This window comes from Paroedura picta, chromosome 7 (genome assembly GCF_049243985.1).
Source record: "Paroedura picta isolate Pp20150507F chromosome 7, Ppicta_v3.0, whole genome shotgun sequence".
Lineage (NCBI taxonomy): Eukaryota > Metazoa > Chordata > Lepidosauria > Squamata > Gekkonidae > Paroedura > Paroedura picta.
This window is the reverse complement of record NC_135375.1, coordinates 103,377,504-103,399,592: the sequence shown is the minus strand read 5'-3', so window position 1 is coordinate 103,399,592 and position 22,089 is coordinate 103,377,504. Positions and strand designations below refer to the sequence as shown.

The 22,089-nt window shown below is 46.4% G+C and overlaps 1 protein-coding gene across 1 annotated transcript in view; it reads left to right on the top strand.

The window, feature by feature from the left end:
* Positions 1-21,854, top strand: part of FAM131B (family with sequence similarity 131 member B) — a 68,826-nt gene extending 46,972 nt beyond the window's left edge. Inside the window, exons 4-7 of the mRNA XM_077345857.1 lie at positions 5,362-5,455; positions 7,461-7,688; positions 10,197-10,340; positions 12,401-21,854. Coding sequence (XP_077201972.1) covers positions 5,362-5,455; positions 7,461-7,688; positions 10,197-10,340; positions 12,401-13,032 — 1,098 coding nt within the window. The 3' untranslated portion in view covers positions 13,033-21,854. The remainder of the gene's footprint in view (positions 1-5,361; positions 5,456-7,460; positions 7,689-10,196; positions 10,341-12,400) is intronic.
* The last annotated feature ends 235 nt before the right edge of the window (positions 21,855-22,089 follow it).

Sequence of the window (22,089 nt, the reverse complement as noted above, 5' to 3'; positions counted from 1 at the left end):
CTTTGTTTTTTTCCATTGTCGATCCTGCTGAATTCAGATTGATTTGAACCCGGGTCTTCTTCCTTGCTTTCCCCCGAATTGAAACAGAAAGCATTCTGCGCTTGATTGGGGGAAGCTCAGAGTTGGGGGGGGGGGGCGGGTGAAGTCCGGCCGGCATTATAGGAGTGTGCTTTATTTCCTCTCTTTTGACTGCCGGTGGGGAAGCCAAGCACAGCATGAGGCTGCTCGTCTCTTTCTTTCCTGAGTGAACGGGGGTGGGGGGAGGGCGGGCCAAGCTGAGCCAAGCCAGCAGCAGCCTCACAGAACGAGGCAAATCTCTGCTGAGAGAAATGTGGGCTTCTGGAGCATAGTCACTTGGGAGGAAAGCCTTGCAACTGGGAACCAGGAAGTCTTTGAACTGACACCTAGCCAATCAGGGATAGACTGCTTCTCTACCTCAGCAAGGAGGACGTTAATCCAGCAAAACACAGATCTACAGTTTAATATTGAGAGCCCTCAAAGTGGCTTGATCAATTATAGCAACTTACATCCACTCTTGGATATCACGGGAGAAAGGTAGAGTTCACCATAGATCAATCATGCATGTTGCAGAGGGAAAATTTAAGGTGCCCAAAATCAAAATGGAATTCTAATACAGAGCAAACGGGAAGGATTTATTCAATCTGGGAGAGGATAAGAAGCCCCATGCAGACTTGACCTAGGTATCTTCTTCTAAAATATACCGTCTGATATGGTAAAGCAGAGCATCTGGCTAGTGTGTAAGCCTGCCTATGGCTAGGAATTGCCAGAAGGAAGAGACAGGCAGCAGGAGTTGGAATATACCTAGAAACAGAAGATGCAAAAAAGAGGATTTCAAAAGATCCATTTTTGTTCATAATTCCCCAGCTAATGGCTTGCTTAGAGTGGCTGAAACCCAATTCTAAAAGCTCAAGGGGGGGGGACACCAAGACTAGCTATCTTTCCCTCAATAGAAGTTAGCCATTTGGATTTAAAGTTATCACATAGAATTAAGGGAAGCCAACCTGTTGGGTTTCGATTTTTCTTCAGCTACAGTGTATGAGATAAAAGACAAACCCTAGGTTCTACTTTCAACATGCCGGTCTTCAGCCTTACCAACAAATCTGAAACAGGTTTAGGGACTTGGAGAACTGCTCTGAGAAATTTAGACTGAACCAATTCCAAGGGTGCTAAGCAAGAAATTTGGGTTCCAAGAAAAGTCCCATGAAGCAACTGAGATAAGGTTTTTGCCAAGTAGAGTCTAAGAGTGGCTGGTAAAAAAGGTGCCTTTAGTTTTAAGAAATTTGATTATATTAACAGCAGAAATCTGTCCCAGATTACTAGCATAGGAGCTCTTGGAACCTGATACTTGAAGGACCTTGCCCAAATATCTAAACTGTTGACCTGTTCAATCTTATGGCGATTAATGTTCCAATTTCTACATTTTGGACCTAGGCCAAAGGCCATAACTTTCATCTTCTGGTAAATAATTTCTAATCTTTCCATCTCACAAAATTCAGCAAATCTGGCGAGAATTCTCCTTTGTCCCACAGGGGTTCTGGAAATTAGGACAGTGTTGTTGGCATATATCAATATGCCAGTGTGCTAATTTAGGAGGGTGAAAATCTGTCTCATTTAGACAGGTGATGATGTTATTGATGTAGAATATAAAGAGCTGGGGAGCTTGTAAGCAGCCCTGCCCGACCCATATGAGGGTGTTTATAGCGTCAGTGAGATGTCCTCTGGAATTACATCTAATTCTCAAAGAAGTCTGTGCATGCAAAGACCAAATAAAAAAGAGGAATCTCTTATCAGTAAACGACGATTTGCCTTTCGTCTATAGTAGGTGCTTAGAAATCGATTCAAATGCTGTCTTAAGATCAACAAATGTGGCATACGGAGAGGCAGGGCCTTTTGAGCAATGCTATTCTACAAGATGTTGGATAATTAGGCAGTGCTCTTTAGTAGACGTACCTTCTCTGAATCCTGCCTGCTCTTGTGCTAGAATATCATTCTCCTCTAACCAGATCTAAAATTTATCTAGCAGATGCCTTGCATAGATTTAGTCAATGATGTTGAGTAGGCTAATGGGCTTATAATTTGCCGGATCATCTCTCTCTCCTTCCTTATACAAGGGGGCAACTATCACAGACCCCCAGTTCCTGGGGATTCGACCTATTTCATCTCTATAAGTGAACAATGAAGATTTTAAAAGGTGCCCGCCATTCTATATTTTCTTTTAAAAACTCAGTGGGAGTGCCATCCATGCCAGGGGCTTTGGCCCTGTTCAGTTGGGCAATGTGGGACTTGATGTCATTCTGTAGGACCAGAGGCCATGAAGGAAGACTGGAATAATCTGCATGAAAAGAAGAGTGAGATTGTTCATCACCATGTAGGTTCTGGAAGAATAAGACCCATTTGTCTGGAAGGACGTGTAAGTCTGAATAGAGAATTCTGCCATAACAGAGCAGAATTGTTATCTTTGGAAGCCTAGATCAAAGTCCTCCATAGCTCCCTGGAATGTTCTTTCTTCCTTTGATGAGTTAGTTTGATATACTTGTTCCGTGGATAAGAGGGAGGAGAAGGCTTCCTGCCTTGTCCCAGCGTGAGACTGAGGGAAGGCATGGAAGTCTGAAGCCAAGGCCTTTTTCACCTCCAACAGGCTTTAACAAACCATGGTTTGTATTGATACAATGGCCTCGAAAAAAGGCTGAACAGTAAAACTTTAGCTTATCTGCAGTTATGAGATCCTTCAACTGAGAATTGGGATGAGTTGACAGTCGTACTCAACATCTAGATTGTGCATAAGAAATAGCCCTTTTTATTAGCAAACCCTTTGCAAAAATTTAAAAGAATTACAGCTTGTGCATCTGCTTGTTTTGGGGACATCACTTATTTCTTCAGGTGCTTGATCCTAAAAAAGGATTGCTGTTTTTTTAACCCATGAATTTCAACAGCATTCTTTGTTCAGGGAGGCATCTCAAGTTTAACTGCAATTTTCCCCCTAGACTGCTTTGAAACTTTTTGGTATATGTTTGGATGTATGGTTTAAGTGCATATTCTGTTTCATCCAGTGTAGTAGATGTTCTGAAATGGGTACCTTCTCTTTCTGTCTCTGTTGAAAGCCTAGATAGCTTCCAGACCTCACCTGAAGCATAAACCCACCAGGTGGTCTTAGACCACCTAATCCCCCACCCCACCCCAACATGCTATCCTGGTGTTACATGCCTTCCTTGTGATCAGAATCATCACCTTAAAAAATGTTCAAAGCAACTACAGAAGGGCCTCAAATGGCATGGGTGCTACAATGAGATGAGGGAAGCTTTAATCCCTTTCTGCCCATGCATGTCCCCCAGTTTAAGTAATTCCCTCAAGGTGTTGCATCTGGTGCTTATAGATTTCCCCAGCAGCTGGGGAAATGGTTGGTTTTACATAATTTAGTCCAACCCCCTGCACTATGCAAGACACTCACAACCCCATCACTCATCCACTGTAATCTTAAAGGGGTGACAGATTACAGTGGATGAGCGATAGGGTTGTGACTGTCCGGCATAGTGGTTGGACGAGATGACCCATGAGGTCCCTTCCAACTCTATTATTCTATGATTCTACAGTGGTGAAATGGCCAATAGCATGAGAGAAAGAGTTAGCCCAAACTTATTCTTACATTCCATATTTCTTCTTAACTAAAAATGGATCCATGGGCTGATTCGGTTATGGATCTCCTTGTGTCTCCTCCAGTATGACCCATCCTGAGAGAATGCAAGACAAACAGCAATGGAAAAAGCCAGTGTGGCGTGGTGGTTAGAATGTTGGACTAGGATTGGGAAGACCCAGGTTCAAATCCTGCCATGGATGCCATGAAATGGTGTAAGCCACCCTGAGGCATTGGAAAGGGTGGCATATAAATTCAAGAATAAATAAAGCTTGTGGGGTGACCTTGGGCCAATCACTCTCTCACTGCATGTTGGTTGTGGCAGGGAAATGGAGGAAGGGAGGACAGTGTTGTAAACTGCTTTGTATTCCCAACAGGGAGAAAGGGGGGGTATATAAATATAAATAATACAATAAAAATAAATATAAAGATGTGCAATAATTGGCTGTATTGTGGATGTGCCCTTAAGCCAAACACTAAAGGGTGCATGCCTGGTATGGTAATCTGAATATAAAAAGACAGTAATTCCAGCACAAGACTGAGGACGGGGTACAGTGGGAGAGGTAGCCAGCAGCAATGGTGTGGCATAACTTCTGGGGAAAAACTGATGCCACACCTCTCTAGGAACCACTGGAAATGGTATAGCAATGCCATGGAGTTTCCAGTGCTTTCCAGAAAGGACTGACATCACTTCCATGGGTTCCCTGGAAGTGACATCACACCATCATTCATTTCCTACCATTAGCCTTCCAGTCAGTGTCAGGAAGCAGGAGCCCTGGGCTAGGAGATATTCAACCCGCAGCAGGGAGCTGACATTCCTGAGGAGAAGACAAAATCTGGATTGGGGCTGTGGCACTGGTTTTAACTCCTTTTCTCCCATGGCTGCCACAGTTACTATGACTGAAAACAAACTGTTAGGCTGCTTTAAGCCCTCCTAGGAAAGAAAGATATACAACTCTGTTATGCCCGTCTTTCTCCCTCCAACAGGGCTGAAATCAGTCGATAGCAATTTTTCTATTACAGGTGTGGCATGTGGTGCTTTTCCCTGTTCCCTATCATCTGATGGAGATCTCTCTCCGCCTCCCTCACACTGTTGTTGTTGTTGTTGTTGTTGTTGTTGTTGTTGTTGTTGTTGTTGTTTTTAAGGCCAAAATTCACATCGGAAGTTACAGTGATGGACCTGTAGCATCCTGTGTAGTTTTACTTTTTAAAAAAATATATTTTCTGGCTATATTTGTCATCCCCTCCAGTGGTATCTGCCTCTAGACTTTATTAATCTTCCACGCTCGTTCCTCCCGTCTCCCTTGCGTTCCAGTGCCTGAATGTCGAAGTATCTCACCTTCATTTCTTTTCCTTTCTCATAAATGTCTCTCTTTGACAAATTGCCCTGTGAAATCACACCAACACACCAGGGCTGGCCTCAAAGAGTGTGAGACCCCGGGGCCGAAAACCTGAAGACCTCGTGCCTTCACAGTAGGTGCCCCAACGGCAGATGTTTCCTTCCTTGGTGTTCAGCTCAGTTAAGTTTCGTTCAGATTTTGAGCCCAGTTAATAACTTTCCCTCTCTGTTTGTTCCCTTCTCCTTCAGTTTTCTTCTGCTTCCCATGTCCCTGTCTTCTTAGATGTCCAGAATGGAATTCCTCCTGCCCCACCTTACTTTTTCCTTTCTCCACCCTCCCTTTCATTCCTTTACTCGCTCTTTCTTTCAGCTCTCTATGGAAGACACAACCTCCATCCTCCCCAAGCTGAAGCGAAACTCGAATGCATACGGGATTGGAGCCCTTGCCAAGTCCTCCTTCTCTGGTGAGGATCCTTATACCAAATTCATTTTTCTTTATAATCTTGTGTTTGTTTCTTAGCTCTTTACCTAAAGTGCATTATTTTCTGAAGTGTGTTAACGTGAGGTGACTTTATTAACCCAGGTTAGAATTACATTAGAAGTACATTATGGATAGAAATAAAGGGTCAAGGGTGCCAACACTTTGGAGAAAGGACATTTTTGAGAGGCGAAACAAAAAGACTGACAGGAGTAGTCCTCTACAGTCCAGCACTTGAGGCAAGACAAGACCCTACAACAGGGGTAGTCAAACTGCGGCCCTCCAGATGCCCATGGACTACAATTCCCAGAAGCCCCTGCCAGCGAATGCTGGCAGGGGCTTCTGGGAGTTGTAGTCCATGGACATCTGGAGGGCCGCAGTTTGACTACCCCTGCCCTACAATATTTCCCTCTTGATATTTGACCATTAACCTCAGTGTTGGAATAAACATAAAAATTCCAGGCCCGGTTGGTATACATTCATAATTTCCCTTTCATTATATCCCTAAACATCAAGATAACTTTCCATCTGAGGATGTTAGAACATGTGAATAGCAGTGCAATAGCAGTAGCCTGCCCCCTTCCTCCTCCCCTCCACCGCTCTCCTTATCTGCTGCCATGTCTGCTGGCGGGAGCAGGGCTAGCCCAGTGAGACACATGCTGTGCATCACTGTGCTGGCCCCACCCCTGCCAGTCTCCTGAGGCTGCCCCTGCTCTCCAGAGGGCAGGAGTGGCCTTGGAAGACTGGCAGCAGCAGGCCCACTGCCAGAGCAATGAGCGCGCGTCAGTGCTCTTGGGCCACTGCTGCGGTCCATCTATTGGCACAGTCCATGGAGGCAGGACTACGGATGTCATGTCCGTAGACTTCCGTTGGAGAGAGCGCGCCAGTAGATGTTCCCCATTAAAAACCAACTCAAACTGCTTTTCATGTGTTAATGAATACCTGTTTCTTCCAACACTGAGATTACTGTTCTAATATCAAGTGGGAAATATTGTAGGGTCTTCTCTTGCCTCAAGTGCTGGATTGTAGAGGGCTACTCCTGTCAGTCTTTTTGTTTCGCCTCTCAAAAATGTCCTTTCTCCAAAGTGTTGGCACCCTTGACCCTTTATTTCTATCCCTAATGTAATTCTAACCTGGGTAGGTTTGAATAGGGAAACTACATTTTGAAAGGTGGAGCAGGAAGGCTCTCAAGAAGAGTCCTCAAGAGCAGCAGCCTGCCCTCCCCCATGGTGTTGGCTGTACGGTCAGATTACTTCTGGTAAAAAAAAAACAGAAGTGACATTAAGTAGCTCTAGGAATTTCCAGAATTTCTATGGATTTATGTTTGGATTTATACCCCCACCCTTCCCCAGAAGCTCAGGTAGCTTTCTAGAGCTACTTAGGACATTTCTGGGGGGGGATTCTTTGGGGGGGGGTTGTTTTTTTTACTGGAAGTTATATGGCACCAGAGCCAGCATAGCAGGCCTTTCTCCATCTCCCTGCCCACAGCCTTCCTGCTGGTTGCCTGGCAACCCTAAACTTGGGAGATGGAGAAACTGTGCCAGAGGGGAATACAGAGCTAAGGAAAATTCTGCAAATGTCCCAGAGGCTTCCAAAGTCCTTTCAAAGAAGAAGAATGAAGTTTTGGAGGTAGCCAAGTAAGGATACCAGCTTCCAGGAGGGGCATAGGGATCCCCTGGAATTTTAGTTTATCGCCAGATGTCAATATCCCTGGAGAAAATGGCTGCTTTTTTACTGGGGAATATATGGCATTGGAGCCTACTGAGGCCAACTCAGGCTCCATCCCCAAATCTCCAGGAATTTCCCAACCTGGATCTGGCCACCCTGCCCCCCATCCATCTTCTGACGGTGGCCAGAGGAGACCTGCCAACCCTATAGCTAAGATCAAATGAAAACATGGTTGTCATAGAAGTAAACATGAAAGAGAAGATGGTGTGAAAGTAGACTCATCCCAGGATGAAACCACAAATGGCTCTGGAACAGTATGATAGCTCTTTCTTGTTTTGCAATGTCTGGCGCCTTAGGGATATCCCGCAGCATGAAGGATCACGTCACCAAGCCCACCGCCATGGGCCAAGGTCGCGTGGCCCACATGATCGAGTGGCAGGGCTGGGGTCAAGGCAACACCCAGCAGCAGCACACCCACGAAACTATCCGCAAGGATGCCGATGCCTACTCTGACCTGAGCGATGGAGAGAAGGAGGCCCGATTCCTTGCAGGTATGCAGCCGCTTCTTGCTACCCATCAGTGTTTAATCCGGATTTAGGAGGTCTGAGGGGGCTTCGATAATCTGAAGGGCCAGCTTATAAAGGTACCTCAAATGTCTTTATAACGTTTTTATTGAAAGGAATAAAATAATGAAAAAATGCAAAAGGGGGGAAATTAAAGAATTAAAGCATACGAAAGTAACGAGAGGAAAGAAAAGCATAAAAATACAAGGAACAGACACATAAAAAAAGTCACCAGTTTCTCATTTATCATACTTAATAAACTACACTGAAATACCTCAGTGCACATTAATAATCCAGTCTGAAGTTATTCCCACCTTTCTATATTTATAAATCTGTACATTATTCATTTCCCTTCCCCCATTTAATATTTAAATCATAAGTTAGCAAATCATTTTGGTCATGATAACCCAAGAAGTCAATAAGAGGTTTCCATTCTGCTTCAAAAGAAGATGTTGATTTTTTGCTGATCATGGCTGTGAGTTTTGCCATTTCAGCAAAGTCGCTTATTTTAAGGATCCCATCCTCAGTTGTAGGAAGTTTCTCATTTCCCAGTATTCTTGTAGCTGTTATGTTGATGACAGTCTAGTTTTACCATAGAGACCAGTGAAAATCCTAGAACATCAGAGACATCACTTCTGGGCCTTGGCTTTAGTCGGAAGTGAAATCGACAAGCAGAGCATCTTCCCCCCACCATTTCTCTCCATTTCCCCTGCCTCTCATTCGAGCAGCAGCAGAACCTGATAGGCGATCACCCACCATAATGGGTGAGTTGGCAAGCCAAACAATGCAAGTGTATTTAGGTGGTAAAGGGAGAAGCTTGAGTTGAATGCCTTTTTTTATATCCCCTCTAGCTTTTTATTGCTGACACAAAACAGAAATGGTTTTGAGAGGGGAGAAGTCTTGGAGCGCATCCTCAAGATCGCTCAGTGTGGCTTGCTCCTTAATGCCTTTTGGCAGTTGTGCTGTCAGGGCAGTATGTGTCAGAAGAGGCTTAGTGGTGCTGCCAAAATCAACAGCCCTGTGTCACATTTCCATTTTGCCTTCAGAAGTGTCGTACAACTTACCTCAGGTTCTGATATGGTTAGACCACATTTCCCACCCCCACCCCCCTCAGCCGCCCACCTGTTCTGTGATACCGTCTGGCTCTACAGGGGCAGGAAAATAATAAAATGATAAGAATGCACAGATTTTACTGTGTTAGGAAGGGGAAGTAGGGACTTCAACACAGTTTTTCTGTTTAGGGACAGCTCCATGTTTCTAATCAAGCCATAGCTTCACCCTTGAGAGCCAGCATGGTCTAGTAGTTAAGAACAGCAGACTCTAATGTGAAGAACGGGGGTAGATTCCCCATCGCTCCACATCAGCTGGGTGACCTTGGGCCAGTCCCAGGTCTCTCAGAGCTGTTCTCGCAGAGCTCTCTTAGCCCCACCAATATCACACTGTCTGTTTTGGGGAGAGGAAGGGAAAGGGGTTCGTAAGCTGCTTTGAGACCCCTTCAGGTAGTAAAAAGCAGGTTATTAAAAAAAAAAACAGCTCTTCTTCTCCAAAGCACTTCAAAATGGTTGAAAGGTTTATATATTTTTTCTCTACGTTTTGGATGCTTGTTTAGAGATATATGAAATAATGATTTCTGGCATGGAATCAGGACGTGGCAGCTATTCTGGATTAAGGCTGCCAAAACTGAATACCTGGATGAGGTCTGGCAGCTGATTCCTGTGAGTAGGGCAGAGTCCAGTGCCAGAGATCTTCATGGACAGCACAGATCCCTAACGTGGCACCCTGGTATACCATGGTACTAAGTTGATCTCCAGACACTCAGGATCAGTTCCCCTGGAGAAAATGACTGATTCAGAGAGTGGGCAGTCTGCTGAGGCCCTTCCCTAAACCACACTTTCCCCAGACTTCTTGAGGTATTTCTATCCAGGGCTGGCAACCCTACATAGTGCTCACCAGTGTGTTTCCAGCATCTGTTTGCCAACATTTTGTGGAACTTTCCAACATTTTGGTCAGTTGCCCATTCCTCATGGCAGCCATTTTGTAGTGTTGCATAGTAGTCCTTCACAAAGTGACTACAGGCTCTACAAATTTGGGGGTCCATGTATATATTTTAAAAATTCTTAAGGGGAACAAAAAACAGGTCTTTCTTCTTGGTTTTGTGAGGATTGGTTGGCCTTCAAAATGGCAGGACTATTATTATTTTTGACAACCCTTAATTAATCTGTAAATCCAGAACATAATGTATATAAGACCGCAGAATGGGTAGTTCTTAAGAGGAGAGATCTGCCTTATAATTGCTGACCAGTAGAGAGACACGAGAGGCTGGTATATGCTAGAGAGCCAAATCATTATTTAAGACTTCAGTCATCGCTCCTTAGGAAGGCATGATCAGGGCTGTTGAAGCCCCCCCAAAACAGCAGCTGAAGTAGCAGGGAAGAGGTGAGGAACTACATCCTCCATCATTGTCCATCTGTCCCTCTCCAATTGTTTGTAATGCAGGGGTAATGCAGCAATTCGCTATCTCAGAAGCCACCCTCATGGCTTGGTCTTCCATGGATGGTGAGGACATCAGTGTCAACTCTACTCAGGAGAACCAGGCTGGCAATTATAGTGAGAACTACCAGGAGATGATGGAGAACCAAGGTGAGTTCTGACCTTCAGGCTTCTGGCTGAGAAGGGGCAAAGACGGGCTAAGGTTTATTAATTAAGTCCCTGATTGACCTGTTGTTCAGGGTAGCTGAAAACAGTGTTCCAAATGTAGTAGGTCCACCAGGTGATGGAAATCCGTCGCTTCTCCAACTTGCTTGTGGCTGAGAGGAAAGCGAGCCGCCGTTACTGGAACTCACCTTCTTTTTAGGGGTGGGGTTACAGGTTGGGTAGGTAGGGCAGTTCACTTTCCTCTGAAGGGGTGTCAGTCAGGTAAGCAACTTATCCTCTGCCACCTTCCCAACCTGTGCCAGGGGGGATAACCAATGGTGGTCAGGGTAGAGCACACTGAGAAGCCAAGGGACTATCCAGATCAACCAATACAACTGTGAGCTGAGGATGGCAGGAAGGCAAGTTTGGTTCTGCCGGATCTCACCCACTTCCTGAGAGGGTGTGCGAAAAGTGTTTTGAAGAACACTCCCAAGCACTGATAGCTCACAAAGCAAAAAGGAGCTTGTCCAGCAGGCATTTGGTTGAGCCCAGGATTGTACCTCTAACATCCATATTGGGCCCCCTGCCTGCCCCACATCTTGAACTGGGCTATGCAGTGTGTTGCCATAATTGGTGTTCCTGGCTTGGTATGTGCGTTAGGTTGTGTTTGGGCCTGAGTGACTTCGGTAATTTTAAATGGCTGTTTTTAGTATTTATTTATTTTATTTATTCACATTTATATACCGCCCTCCCCGAAGGCTCAGGGCGGTTTACATAGAACTGAAAAAACTATACAGGAAACATTACATATAATTCACTATAACATTAATATAACATTAGTATTATTCACTGATAGTAACATACAATCCATATAACATTAAACAATAATAATACAACAGGTCCAGGAGTCATGGTGGATTTTGGGGGGGAGGGGGGAGGGAGAGGGGGGCAGGGGCCCTGCTGATATGGAACCCTTGGTATATGGTTGTTTTAGATCAGGGGTAGTCAAACTGCGGCCCTCCAGATGTCCATGGACTACAATTCCCAGAAGCCCCTGCCAGCGAATGCTGGCAGGGGCTTCTGGGAATTGTAGTCCATGGACATCTGGAGGGCCGCAGTTTGACTACCCCTGATGTTTGTATTAGCCTGTTTTTACATCCTGTTGTAAGCTGTCCCAAGACCATCTTGGAGAGGGGTGGCCTAAAGATCTCATAAATAAATGCCAGGTGTTAGTTTATTTATATTTATTTAGATTTAGATTTATCCACCCCCACTCCCAAACCCAGCTCGCTTGTGGCAGTTTACAATAAAACAATAAAACCCACATAAAACAGCAACAACTATAGTCCTTAGTGGCAGGTAAAACAAATCTATTTCCCTCCCTCTACCCTGAACACATCCAATAACATCAGGCCACCCCGGTCCCCAATAATCCACCATCGTCCTCGGGAGAGGTACCCATGCCCAGCTGACTAAGGGCAATGCCTCTACGGGGCCTCTACAGGTACCCATATAGGGAGGGACCCGATCTTTCTGGCCTGACCTCAACCCAATGACTGGCCCCGTAGAACGTTGACAGCTCCATCAAGGCAGTAAGCCTTTGCATACCAGGAGGCAAAATCAGGGGAAGATTTCTATGCCTTGTTGTTGGCCCTCCAGAGGAACTGGTTAGCCACTGTCTGAGAAAGGATGCTGGACTAGATGGACCAGTGGTCTCATCCAGCAGGACTCTTTTTATGTCCTTATCAGGGGAAGGCCTCAAACTCTATGCCTTGTTGTTGGCCCTCCAGAGGATCTGGTTGACCACTGTCTGAGACGGGATGCTGAGGATGCTGGACTAGATGGACCACTGGTCTGATCCAGCAGAGATCTGCTCTTATTTTCTTAACTTGCATGACTTTGCCAGCTCCATGGCTCTCGGAATCCCCACCTTTGTGCTCCCCCTTTCCGGCAGCTCTCGGTGGGCATCCGAGCCTCATGACTGAGCCTTGCCCACTCTTCCTTTATGACCTCCTCTGTCTCTCCTTTCTCGTTCTTGTCCTCTCTCCTTCTGTCCCTGCCTGAAGATCACCTGGCCCAGGCACAGTACGACAGCTGGCCCCACTCCTACGTCTCCCAAGGCATGTATTGCCTGGGCTCCTCCGACGCCTGGGAGACGAGCGACCAGTCCCTCATCGCTTCCCCAGCTGCCAGCTCTTACGTCGGCCAGAACTTTGAAGAATCCCAGTCCAACCTTCAGGAGAGCGTTCTGATCCAGAACAACCTCATCCAGCAGCACCAGTTGTTGCAACAGCAGCAACAGCAACACCAGCAGCTACAGCAGCTACAACAGCAGCAGCAGCAGCAGCAACAACAACAACAACAACAACAACAACAACAACAACAGGCACTGCTCCCCAGTACGGGCCTAGTGGATGTTTGGCCTGCTCAGACAGTTCCTGGCAGTGGTGGCGACACCGCGGAACCCAGCCCCTTAGTAGGCGTCCACACGGAGGAGGAAGGGAACCCCTTGCTGGAGAAAGCCCCGCTTTTGAACAAGAAGCCCTCGCCCGAGGAGGACGATGTGGTGTGTCGGGACCTGGAATCCCTTTCCCCTCGGGAGGAGCCGGAGCCTGCCGCCCTCAGCCGCAAGGTCTCGGACGTTACGTCGTCCGGGGTGCAGTCTTTCGACGAGGAAGAAGGCGAAGCCAACAATTGACGCTGTCCCATTGAACCCCTTTGCCATTATGCATGGTAAACATGGATTGGGGGGGAGGGAGCTATAGGGAAGCCCCTCTCCAGCTCCTCAAATTCCCCAGGCACATGAGCACACTTGGGGGTTTGTGTTTTGTTTTTGGGTTTTGTTTTGTTTTTTTGTGGGTTTCCCCCCCCCTCTTTTCCAGAAAGGGTAATCCAAGGACCGAAATTTGGAGGCAACGCCGAACCCTGTTCTCTTCCTGCACGGGTTGGACCGAAGACTCAGGACCTTGGATGGGGTGGGCATAGGAAGCTCAGGGAATGGACATCTTGTGATTTTGAAGGGCAGGTTGCACTGGGAAGCATGGAGGCTGCCCTTGGGGTGCAAATTTAGGCTTACCGCAGCAACGGGGAAGACATTGCTGCATTGGCTTCTGGGACCCAAGGCCTTTGCACATGGAAGTTTTGGACCAAGAGCATGGCTTGGTGGCGGAGAGAATGTGCAGCTTGGCAGGCGCACTTAAGCCCCAACTGGCTGCCCCATGTCTATTTGCCGAGTCTGCTTTTTGGGAGTGAGGCTCTCTTTGGAAGGCAGCTGTCCATACCAGGATGGGAAGGGAGCGAGTATACCAGAGCTGTAAGTGGGGTGGACAGAGCTGCTTTGACAAGTCCAGTTGAAATCTTTTCCTCCAGCGTTGATCATCTGGGAAGTATCCCTTATGGGCTTTTTGATCATCTCCACCTGCCTGGGAGCTGGGGAGTGGTTTTCCCCTCCCCTGTTTACCGCTGGGTGCTGCATGCAGGAGGGAGGGTGTCATCCATCTTCTAAATAGGATATATGCAGATATGGAGCCTTCTGGTTTTTTTTCTGTCTGCGTGCAGGGAAGACAAGACAGAGAGGTCAATGGGGAGGAGGTACATATGGTTTCAGTGTCAGTTTTCCAGTTTACATTAGGGCATTTCTTGCTTTTTCCCCCCCTACATTTAAAAAATATTTCTGAGTTCTCTAAATGGTGGCTACCAAAGACCTGGATTACCACATGTGGTGAAATGATGCACTTTTTCACTGGTTCCTCTACAGTGCCAAATCATCGATGGCACAGACAGTGAGAAGAGATCCATTTTGGTCTTTTACACTTAATTTCACTCGTATTTTCTTTTCCAATCTCTCCCTCTTTTCTTTCTTTCTTTCTTTCTTTCTTTCTTTCTTTCTTTCTTTCTTTCTTTCTTTCTTTCTTTCTTTCTTTCTTTCCTTCCTTCCTTCCTTCCTTCCTTCTTTCCTTCTTTCCTTCCTTCCTTCCTTCCTTCCTTTCTTTCTTTCTTTCTTTCTTTCTTTCTTTCTTTCTTTCTTTCTTTCTTTCTTTCTTTCTTTCTTTCTTTCTTTCTTTCTTTGGTCATCAACTTTGTTGACATTATTCCTCAAGCTTTGACTCAATCAGGAACAAGGAAAGGGTCTTTCTTTTTTATTACTTTGTTGTTGCTTTTTTGGGTGAATGATATCATTCTTTATGGATTATCTATTGGGGCTAAGGCTGTCCCTAGTTCTCAGTTGCTGCTTTGCGGGGGTTTATAAGCAAGTGCTTAAAAACAAAAACAGTTTTTATCCTCTCTGGCCTTCTGCAGAGAATAAAGAAAGAGGAGCAAAAAAAAAAAAAACATACACACACACACATACACACACACACATGGAACAATTAAACTTTGCCAGGGACAACCAAAAACCACGCGGTCATTACCGAAGCTGTTTATGTCCACAAGGAAGCCTTCATCAAAGGTGACTTGAGGGCTACCTGGCCAAGAGAATTCTTCTGGGAAATAGCCGTGTCACCACTCCTCTCCAGAAGTGCTTCTCCAAGCATGTTTCTGTTCCCAGAATGCTTCTTGCCCGTGCTCTGTGGATGAAGGACCGAGGGAGTTCTTCAACTCATCCGTTTCATAAGCCAAGCGGGCTCCGTCTTCCCTCTACTGTCGCACTTTCCTCGGAGACATGGGGCTGTGACAACGGACAAGTGTTCGGGCCGGAGCGTGCCACAGCAGATGCATGAAGTGACACCTTCCCCTTCTCTGATCCCCGTTCCGTCAGCTCTTCCTGTCTCCTCACGTGGGGAGGCCGTTCGGTTTCCGAGCACCGGGGAGTCTGTTTTTTGCTCTCGTCCTCTCTTTGAAAAATATGTTTACATGCTCTGGTGCCAACCTCTGAAGGCAAGGAGGACTGGGCACGGCACTGCTTTGAATGTGGGGGGTGGGCACAGCCTCACGTTCCCGCGGTTCCTCTTCAGTCGCTGCATTCCGGCTGCCCGTCGGTGTGAGGGAACGCCCCGGCAGTGACAGTGCGGAAACGAAGAAAGTGCAGAGGGCTGTCTTCTCTGCAGATGAAAACAAATCGGGAGTCCAGGTGCCCCAATGATTTTGGAGCCTTCAGGATGACCAGGAAAGCTTTGGGATTCCCTCCCAATTTTGGGCGGGGTGTGGGGAGCTCCAGGCAGCCTGTTGCTTCTTCCCTCCAGACTCTTTTGCTCTACGTGCCTATCCAGGACCAGGAATTAACCGCCTGGATGTTTACGGTAATTATATTTCAGTGTCGATGTATCCTCCCGTCATCTTGGCACTCACGGGACTCAAGACATAAAGTGGCGCATCTTGTTTCGCTCTGTTCTTTTAATGTCTTTTTTTTTTAAACAAGAAAAATGCAAGCAATGTGTGCATTTGGTTCTATGTGACACAAAACGTTTGGGAGATGTATAGTTGTCTGTGTCTGAGAGACCGACGAGAAGGACATGTTATATGGGAAATAAGTAAAAAGCAACAGGAGGTAAACTAATGGAGAGAGCAGGATGGGGAGCTGTACCTGTGGAGAGTAGGGTCGAAAATCTCAGCTGAGACGTAGTTTCAGAGTTTGCTTCCATAAAGTCCAAAGAAAGAGAGCCTGTTATCTATTTTTAAAGTCTTGGGAGAGATTTCTGCAGTCACCAGGACAATTGAACTATACTCCCCCTTTTTTTTTTCAAAAGGGGTTTTGCCTTTTAAATAGAAATCTGAAATCTTTCCTATCGGCTCCTGAATTTAGAGCTGGGATGGGGGCTAACTCTTTCCCTGACTCTCTCTGAAAACAGTTTTCCTCGATTGATCCTTTGTCTCTGCATCGAGTAATTCGTAAACTGCATCTCTCCTGCGAGGTTGCATTCAGTTTTGCCCAGGGCTGAGAGCCAGAGATGTATCAGATACGTGGGACCTTGTTAATGGAGGAAGAACTACACTTTGGGTTCTTCCACACAGCGACACTCCTCTAGGTAGTTTCCGCTGCTGCAAATGTATTGACAACAGTGTCCACACAGTGGTTTTGCCTCTATGTTCCTTGCCTTAGGCCTATGCCTAGAATTAGGCCTTAAGTCTAGATTTGCCAGGCCAAACCTGGCAAACAGTGGGAGGGCCTAGGGGTGTGGGGACATGGGGAGGTACACGTGACACTGCTGACTTTGCTGTGTCACTTCCGGGTAAAGCGATAGAAGTAAAGTAAAATAAAAACAGTGACGCCACCTTTGTCACTTCCTGTCAAATCCAGAAGTGACATAGGGTAGCTCTAGGACTTGGTAACTCTATGGCACGGGTAGTCAAACTGCGGCCCTCCAGATGTCCATGGACTACAATTCACAGGAGCCCCGTGCCAGCGAATGCTGGCAGGGGACTCCTGGGAATTGTAGTTCATGGACATCTGGAGGGCCGCAGTTTGACTACCCCTGCTCTATGGTATAACGATGACATACTGATGTTGGTGACATCACTGTTTTTGTTTTATTTTTCTCCAGTTGATGGTAGACCAGTGGGGAGCAGACTTGCTGATGGGAACAGTGACAGCTACCTTGCTATAACCCTATAACGGTCTATTGTCATGACCTACTACGGCCTCTGAATTCCCGCCATTCATTTTAAGACATCTCTGGCCCATTTCATATCTTCATGACAAAAGGGACTAAAGATTTTTGAAATGAACGTTAAAGCTGGAATTCAGAGGAACTTGATCAGCCCTGACAATATATCATAATAATATTATTGTAATGTTCTAGCAACTGCCTGTTTTAATAAAAACAAACACCCCTCAGCTGAAGGATGAAAAACTGTGCCAATGTGGACAAGACCTTTAAAAATGCACACACCTGTGCAAGGCACTTTGGCCGGGATCTTTCAAAAAAGATAGTTTCAGGGGATAGCTGCATCAGTCAGCAGTAGAACAGCTAGATCTGAGTCCAATGCCACCTTAAAAACCAACCAGATTTTCAGGGTATGAAAAAGCTCCCCTTTTCAAATAGTATCAAACCAGGCTTTGCCAAGACTGCAGTCAAGCAGGGCAAACCCCAGAAACTGAATGATTAGGGTACAACATCATATGGTTAATTTACCCCGTCCCCCTCTAACCCTAGTTACTCTGCTTTGGATGTCAAATGAGAACAAAACCTGTGTGGAATCGAAATTAACAGTAACAGGTGTGTCTCTCTGAATGTATAACTTCACCAAACAGCAGCAGAGTAGTGTGTGTGTGTGTGGGGGGGGGATGAGGCATTTTCCAGCTGAGCGGCCAGATGTTTGCAGGTATAGGAATTTCCCCACCACCCCCTCCCTTCAGGCCATATTCCTCATGGTGGTCTTGGAGCCATGCTGGGGTGGGCTAGGGAGCTGGAGTGAGGGGTTTGCAGGGAATGGCTCCCATGGCCCCATTTGCCCTTCTCAGCTGGAAAGACCATCCCTACCCCCTGCACAGTGGTTTGGCAGCCATCTTAGAAAGGAAGATGCAGCCATCTTAGGAAGATGCTCATTGAAACTGATATTTTTCCGGCCTAGCTTCTCTCAACGATAGCCGGAATGCCACTTCAAACAAAACTGTTTTTGTACTTCGCTGTGGTCCTCGAACGCAGGATATGTGAGTTACGTATGAGCGGGGCCCGTGTGAACATGTTATGCGGCCACTCGATTTCTTTAAACACAAGCAGGGAGAATGGAAGGCTGGGTCCCCAAAGCCAGCCGAAAATGTACACGTGCCCCGTTCAGATGTGACAGAGTCCATGTATGTTGCTCTCTGGTTCAACCCACCCCACCCCGATGTCGCTTCTAAATTCACGTGCAGTGGACTTCTGGCTGTTCGGTGTTGAGCATACCGAGTGATCTTTGGGTTGTGGAGAATTTGTCATTTGCTCATGTGTGAGGCATCGTTTTTTCAGGGTACCTGACGGCTTATGCATGTAACACTGTGCTGTTTATGCTTCCACTGCATGTCGAGGGCTATCCTTGAAACCGTTTTTTTTTTTTTTTTAAGATCCAGGTTTCTTTCTTTCTTTCCTTCTTTGGATTAAAACGAAATCAATAAAGCAGAATTTGGCTCACTCCCAAGGACCCTGCATTTGTCCAGTCTTCCCGGGTTGGGGGTTTCATCGACGTATGGTTCAAGCTGCTGCAGTTTCTAGGTCACTGCTTGTGAATTGCACTGGCAGGCATGATCAAGCAACAGGAGTGCGAGATGATGATTCACCTTGATGCAATGGCTTTTTTGGTGTGCGTGTGTTTTTTTAAAAAAATGCATTGGAGTAATAAAAGCCAAGATGCCCCATAGGGCATCCATAAGCATCCTTCCATAAAATCCATAAGTGTCTCTCAGGCCTGGCCTGGCCCACTTCAGGTTACTGCAGTCAGGGCCTACTCTGCAACAATAGATAATGCACTTTCAATGCTCTCTAGAAGTGTATTTTCCTGTTCCGCACAGGAAAATCCAGCTGCCAAAGCATATTGAAAGTGCATTATCTTATGTGTGCAGAATGGGCCCAGGAGTCCAAGGGGGTGGGGAGGGTGGGGGTCACCATTGAGGGTAATAGTTTTCAGGGAAAACCAAGCAGTGGCTTTGCATCTCTCTAGGAATCACTGGAAACTATGGCAAAACCAAAGAGATACCTAGGGAGGACTGAGGTCCCTTCTGGGGTTTCCCCTGTAATGACGCTTTGCTGTCACTTGATAGCAATTTTAATTTTTTTTAAAACCTCCTGCCACCTCCTGGAGTGGCAACAGGAACTGGAGGCAGTGTATTCCCTGCCCTTAATAGGAATCTGCCCATCTTGTGCCCACTCAAGGCTTTGAGATCTAGACAAGAAGTCTACAATTCATCCCCACCCCAAAAAATCAAGATATGGAATATGCTGCCTTAGAGGGTGGTTGGGTCTCCTTTGTTGGAAGTTTTTAGGAGGAGATAGAGTTTTGGAGGACCAGCCAAAGCATGGCCTGGACCATTTCAGTCCCCATTTGGAAAGCTCCCAAGCTTTCATGTGTCAAAGCTCTCATTGTCAGGTAGAAATAAGAACAGTGATCCCTTATATCACAGAAGATGGGAAGGGTATTGCAAAGAAGGGTTGCAAAGGCACAGGTCAAGTGTTCATAGTTATCATTAATGTGATAAACTTGTGGCTGGGCTGCACCATAGGATGAAGGGTCCATGTGACTGAATGGTCTGAAACCTCCCTCCACAGAGGGAACAAGATGGCAGGGAGAAGGGTTCTTTGACTGCTTGCAGGGCTGCTGTAGCTAGAAACCTCTCAGCAGCATCCTCGCCACTGCTCAGTAGTGTGACATGATGGAAATCAGTTGAACTGTGCTCTCAGAGTGACCATGTGATGTCACTTGGGTGGTGAACCAAGGAGTAATGCCACTATGACTCTCTAGTATTCACTGAAAACTCCTATGGTAAAACCAATGGTGAAACCATAGAGTTTTCCATCGAGTCCCAGAATGTCACATTGTCTCAATGATATCACTTCCACATTCGCTCCAGAAGTGACATCACACCATTGTTCTGATAGTCCTCCCATCCCAATGTTCTCGCTCACCTTCAGGCTCCCACTAGGTGTCAACCACTGGCTGGCTACCTCCAACTTCTTGATATTCTCGATTTTGTATGGTGGAACGTTCAGCCGTGCAAGCCTCTTCCTGCCATGCCCAAGGATGAATGAGGGAGAGAAAGGAGGCAGTTTGAGGCAGGAATAGGCATCCAACCTTCACCCCTTTTCCCAGGCATGGTAACCACGCAGGAATGCCACCCCTGGTCAAGGGAAGCAGATGGCTCCCTGTTTTCGTGGCAATGGCAAGAATAGTTTGTGGCAGAGTCTATTAAGGCAGGATTTAGGGGGAAGGCCAGGGAGACCTTGAGGAATTCTCACAGAGCCCCAGGGCCCCCTGGACTAGACTCAAATTTACTGCAGTGAGGACTAGGCCTCAGACACAAGAAGCTGTTCTTGGTCTCAGAAGTCCTCCCCCATGTTGAGGCAGAGCTGGCTTCCTCAAACCCTGTTTCTTCTGATGTCGGTTCCTTTCCCATTTAGCTCACCTCATTTCTTTTTCTCTAAAAGTTAAAATAATCGGTATCCCAAAGCCCACTCAGATAATTTCCACAGTCCGTAATAATTCTGTATTTTCCTACAATGTAAAGGAAATTTCAAGGACCTAAACCATTGTGTGGATAATAAGTTAATTTAGCACAGTCTTTCTCAATTTTGTTACCATTGAGAAATCCCTGAAAGATACTTCAGGCTTCAAGAAACCCCAGAAATGTGCGCTGGGGCAGAATGGGCCCATGCAGGGGCCCTCTCCTTCCCATCCCCTCCAGGCCAATCACTGGCCATTTTGGACGGAGTGGGGTAGGTGGGTCAACATGAACATCAATGGCCATGTGATAAACGTATTAAAAATTAACTCCCACCCATTGGGAAACCCTCCCAGGGCCATCAAGAGACCCCAGGGTTTCATGAAACCCTGGTTGAGAAACCCTGAGTTAGCAATCCTTATCCCATCTCTCTCCCTCCCTCCGGTTTAGCTGGTGCTGCTATGGCTGCCCATGTTGGGTCGGAAAATTCTTGGCTATTTGGGGGTGGAGCCTCAGGAGGGTGGAGTTTGGAGAGGGGAGGGGCCTTGGCAAAGTGTCTTGCTTTATCGTCCACGCTCCAGAGCTGCTGTTTTCTGGACATAAGTTGTAATTCAGGGAAATCGCCAGTCCCCTCCTGCAGCTGTGCATGAAGCAGGAGAATCACCAAAGGATCCGATGTATGTTTGTGGGAGGGGGTTCCAAAGTAAGAAAATGAGCCTCGGAAATAGCTTTGCAGTGAACAGGAGTTTTTAAACCACTCTTTCCGGGGGGGGGGGGTTGATAACAATTGCTGTGCATGAAGGCGGGAAAGAGGTGAATTCAAGCGATTTCGAAACTTTGCGTTCTTTTTAAAAAAATCTCAGCACGTGAAACTGCTTTTGCATCAGGGGGACATGACCAGGCGCAGCCAGTTTTAAGACCGTTTCTCTGGCTCCAAGTTTCTGATGGAGGAGACAGGACACCAAATTTCTTAATTTTGTCATGGATGTCGTTTGATGTGACTTCCCAGGGGACAAAGGGGGAGTGAGGGAAAGCAAGACAAGAAGCAAGTCTACCATGGAAGCCACCTCATTCTTACCTGTCCCAGGGACACCCCTTAATGATCAAAACCAAAACAGATTTGCATTGGGTCTTCCAGGTCCCCCCCACCCCCACCCCCAAAAAAGAGTCTTTGCTTGAAACTATTTCGCTGGCTATTCTCCGCATGTCTTGATAATGTGACTCATGAGAATATATCTTCTATAAATAAATATATATCTATATATACCATATATATATAAATATATATAAATATATATGTAACTATACATATAACTATCAAAATGATACGGCATTTCATGCCAGGTTGTGGCGAGAGCCACCGAGGAAGGGGGACCGTTGCCTGCTGTGTCATGTAAGGACCTCATGAAGTTATTGCTATTAAACGGCATGTCGTTTTTGCCAGTGTGGTTGGTGGATTTGTGTGTTATTTCGGTGGGGACGCTTTCCCGGAAGCCTGGCAGGAGCCTCAAGGACAAGCCAAAGGCTAAGAGAAAGCTGTGAGCAGAACAAGTGGAACGTGCAGACAAAGCGAAGAGAAAGAAAGCACCGTAGATGTTCCTTTTCATAAAGCGTCTAATTTGGGGGTCTCACATGGCTGCGTGCTCTGTCATGTTTTGTGTCCGGTCATTAGTACTGTACCAG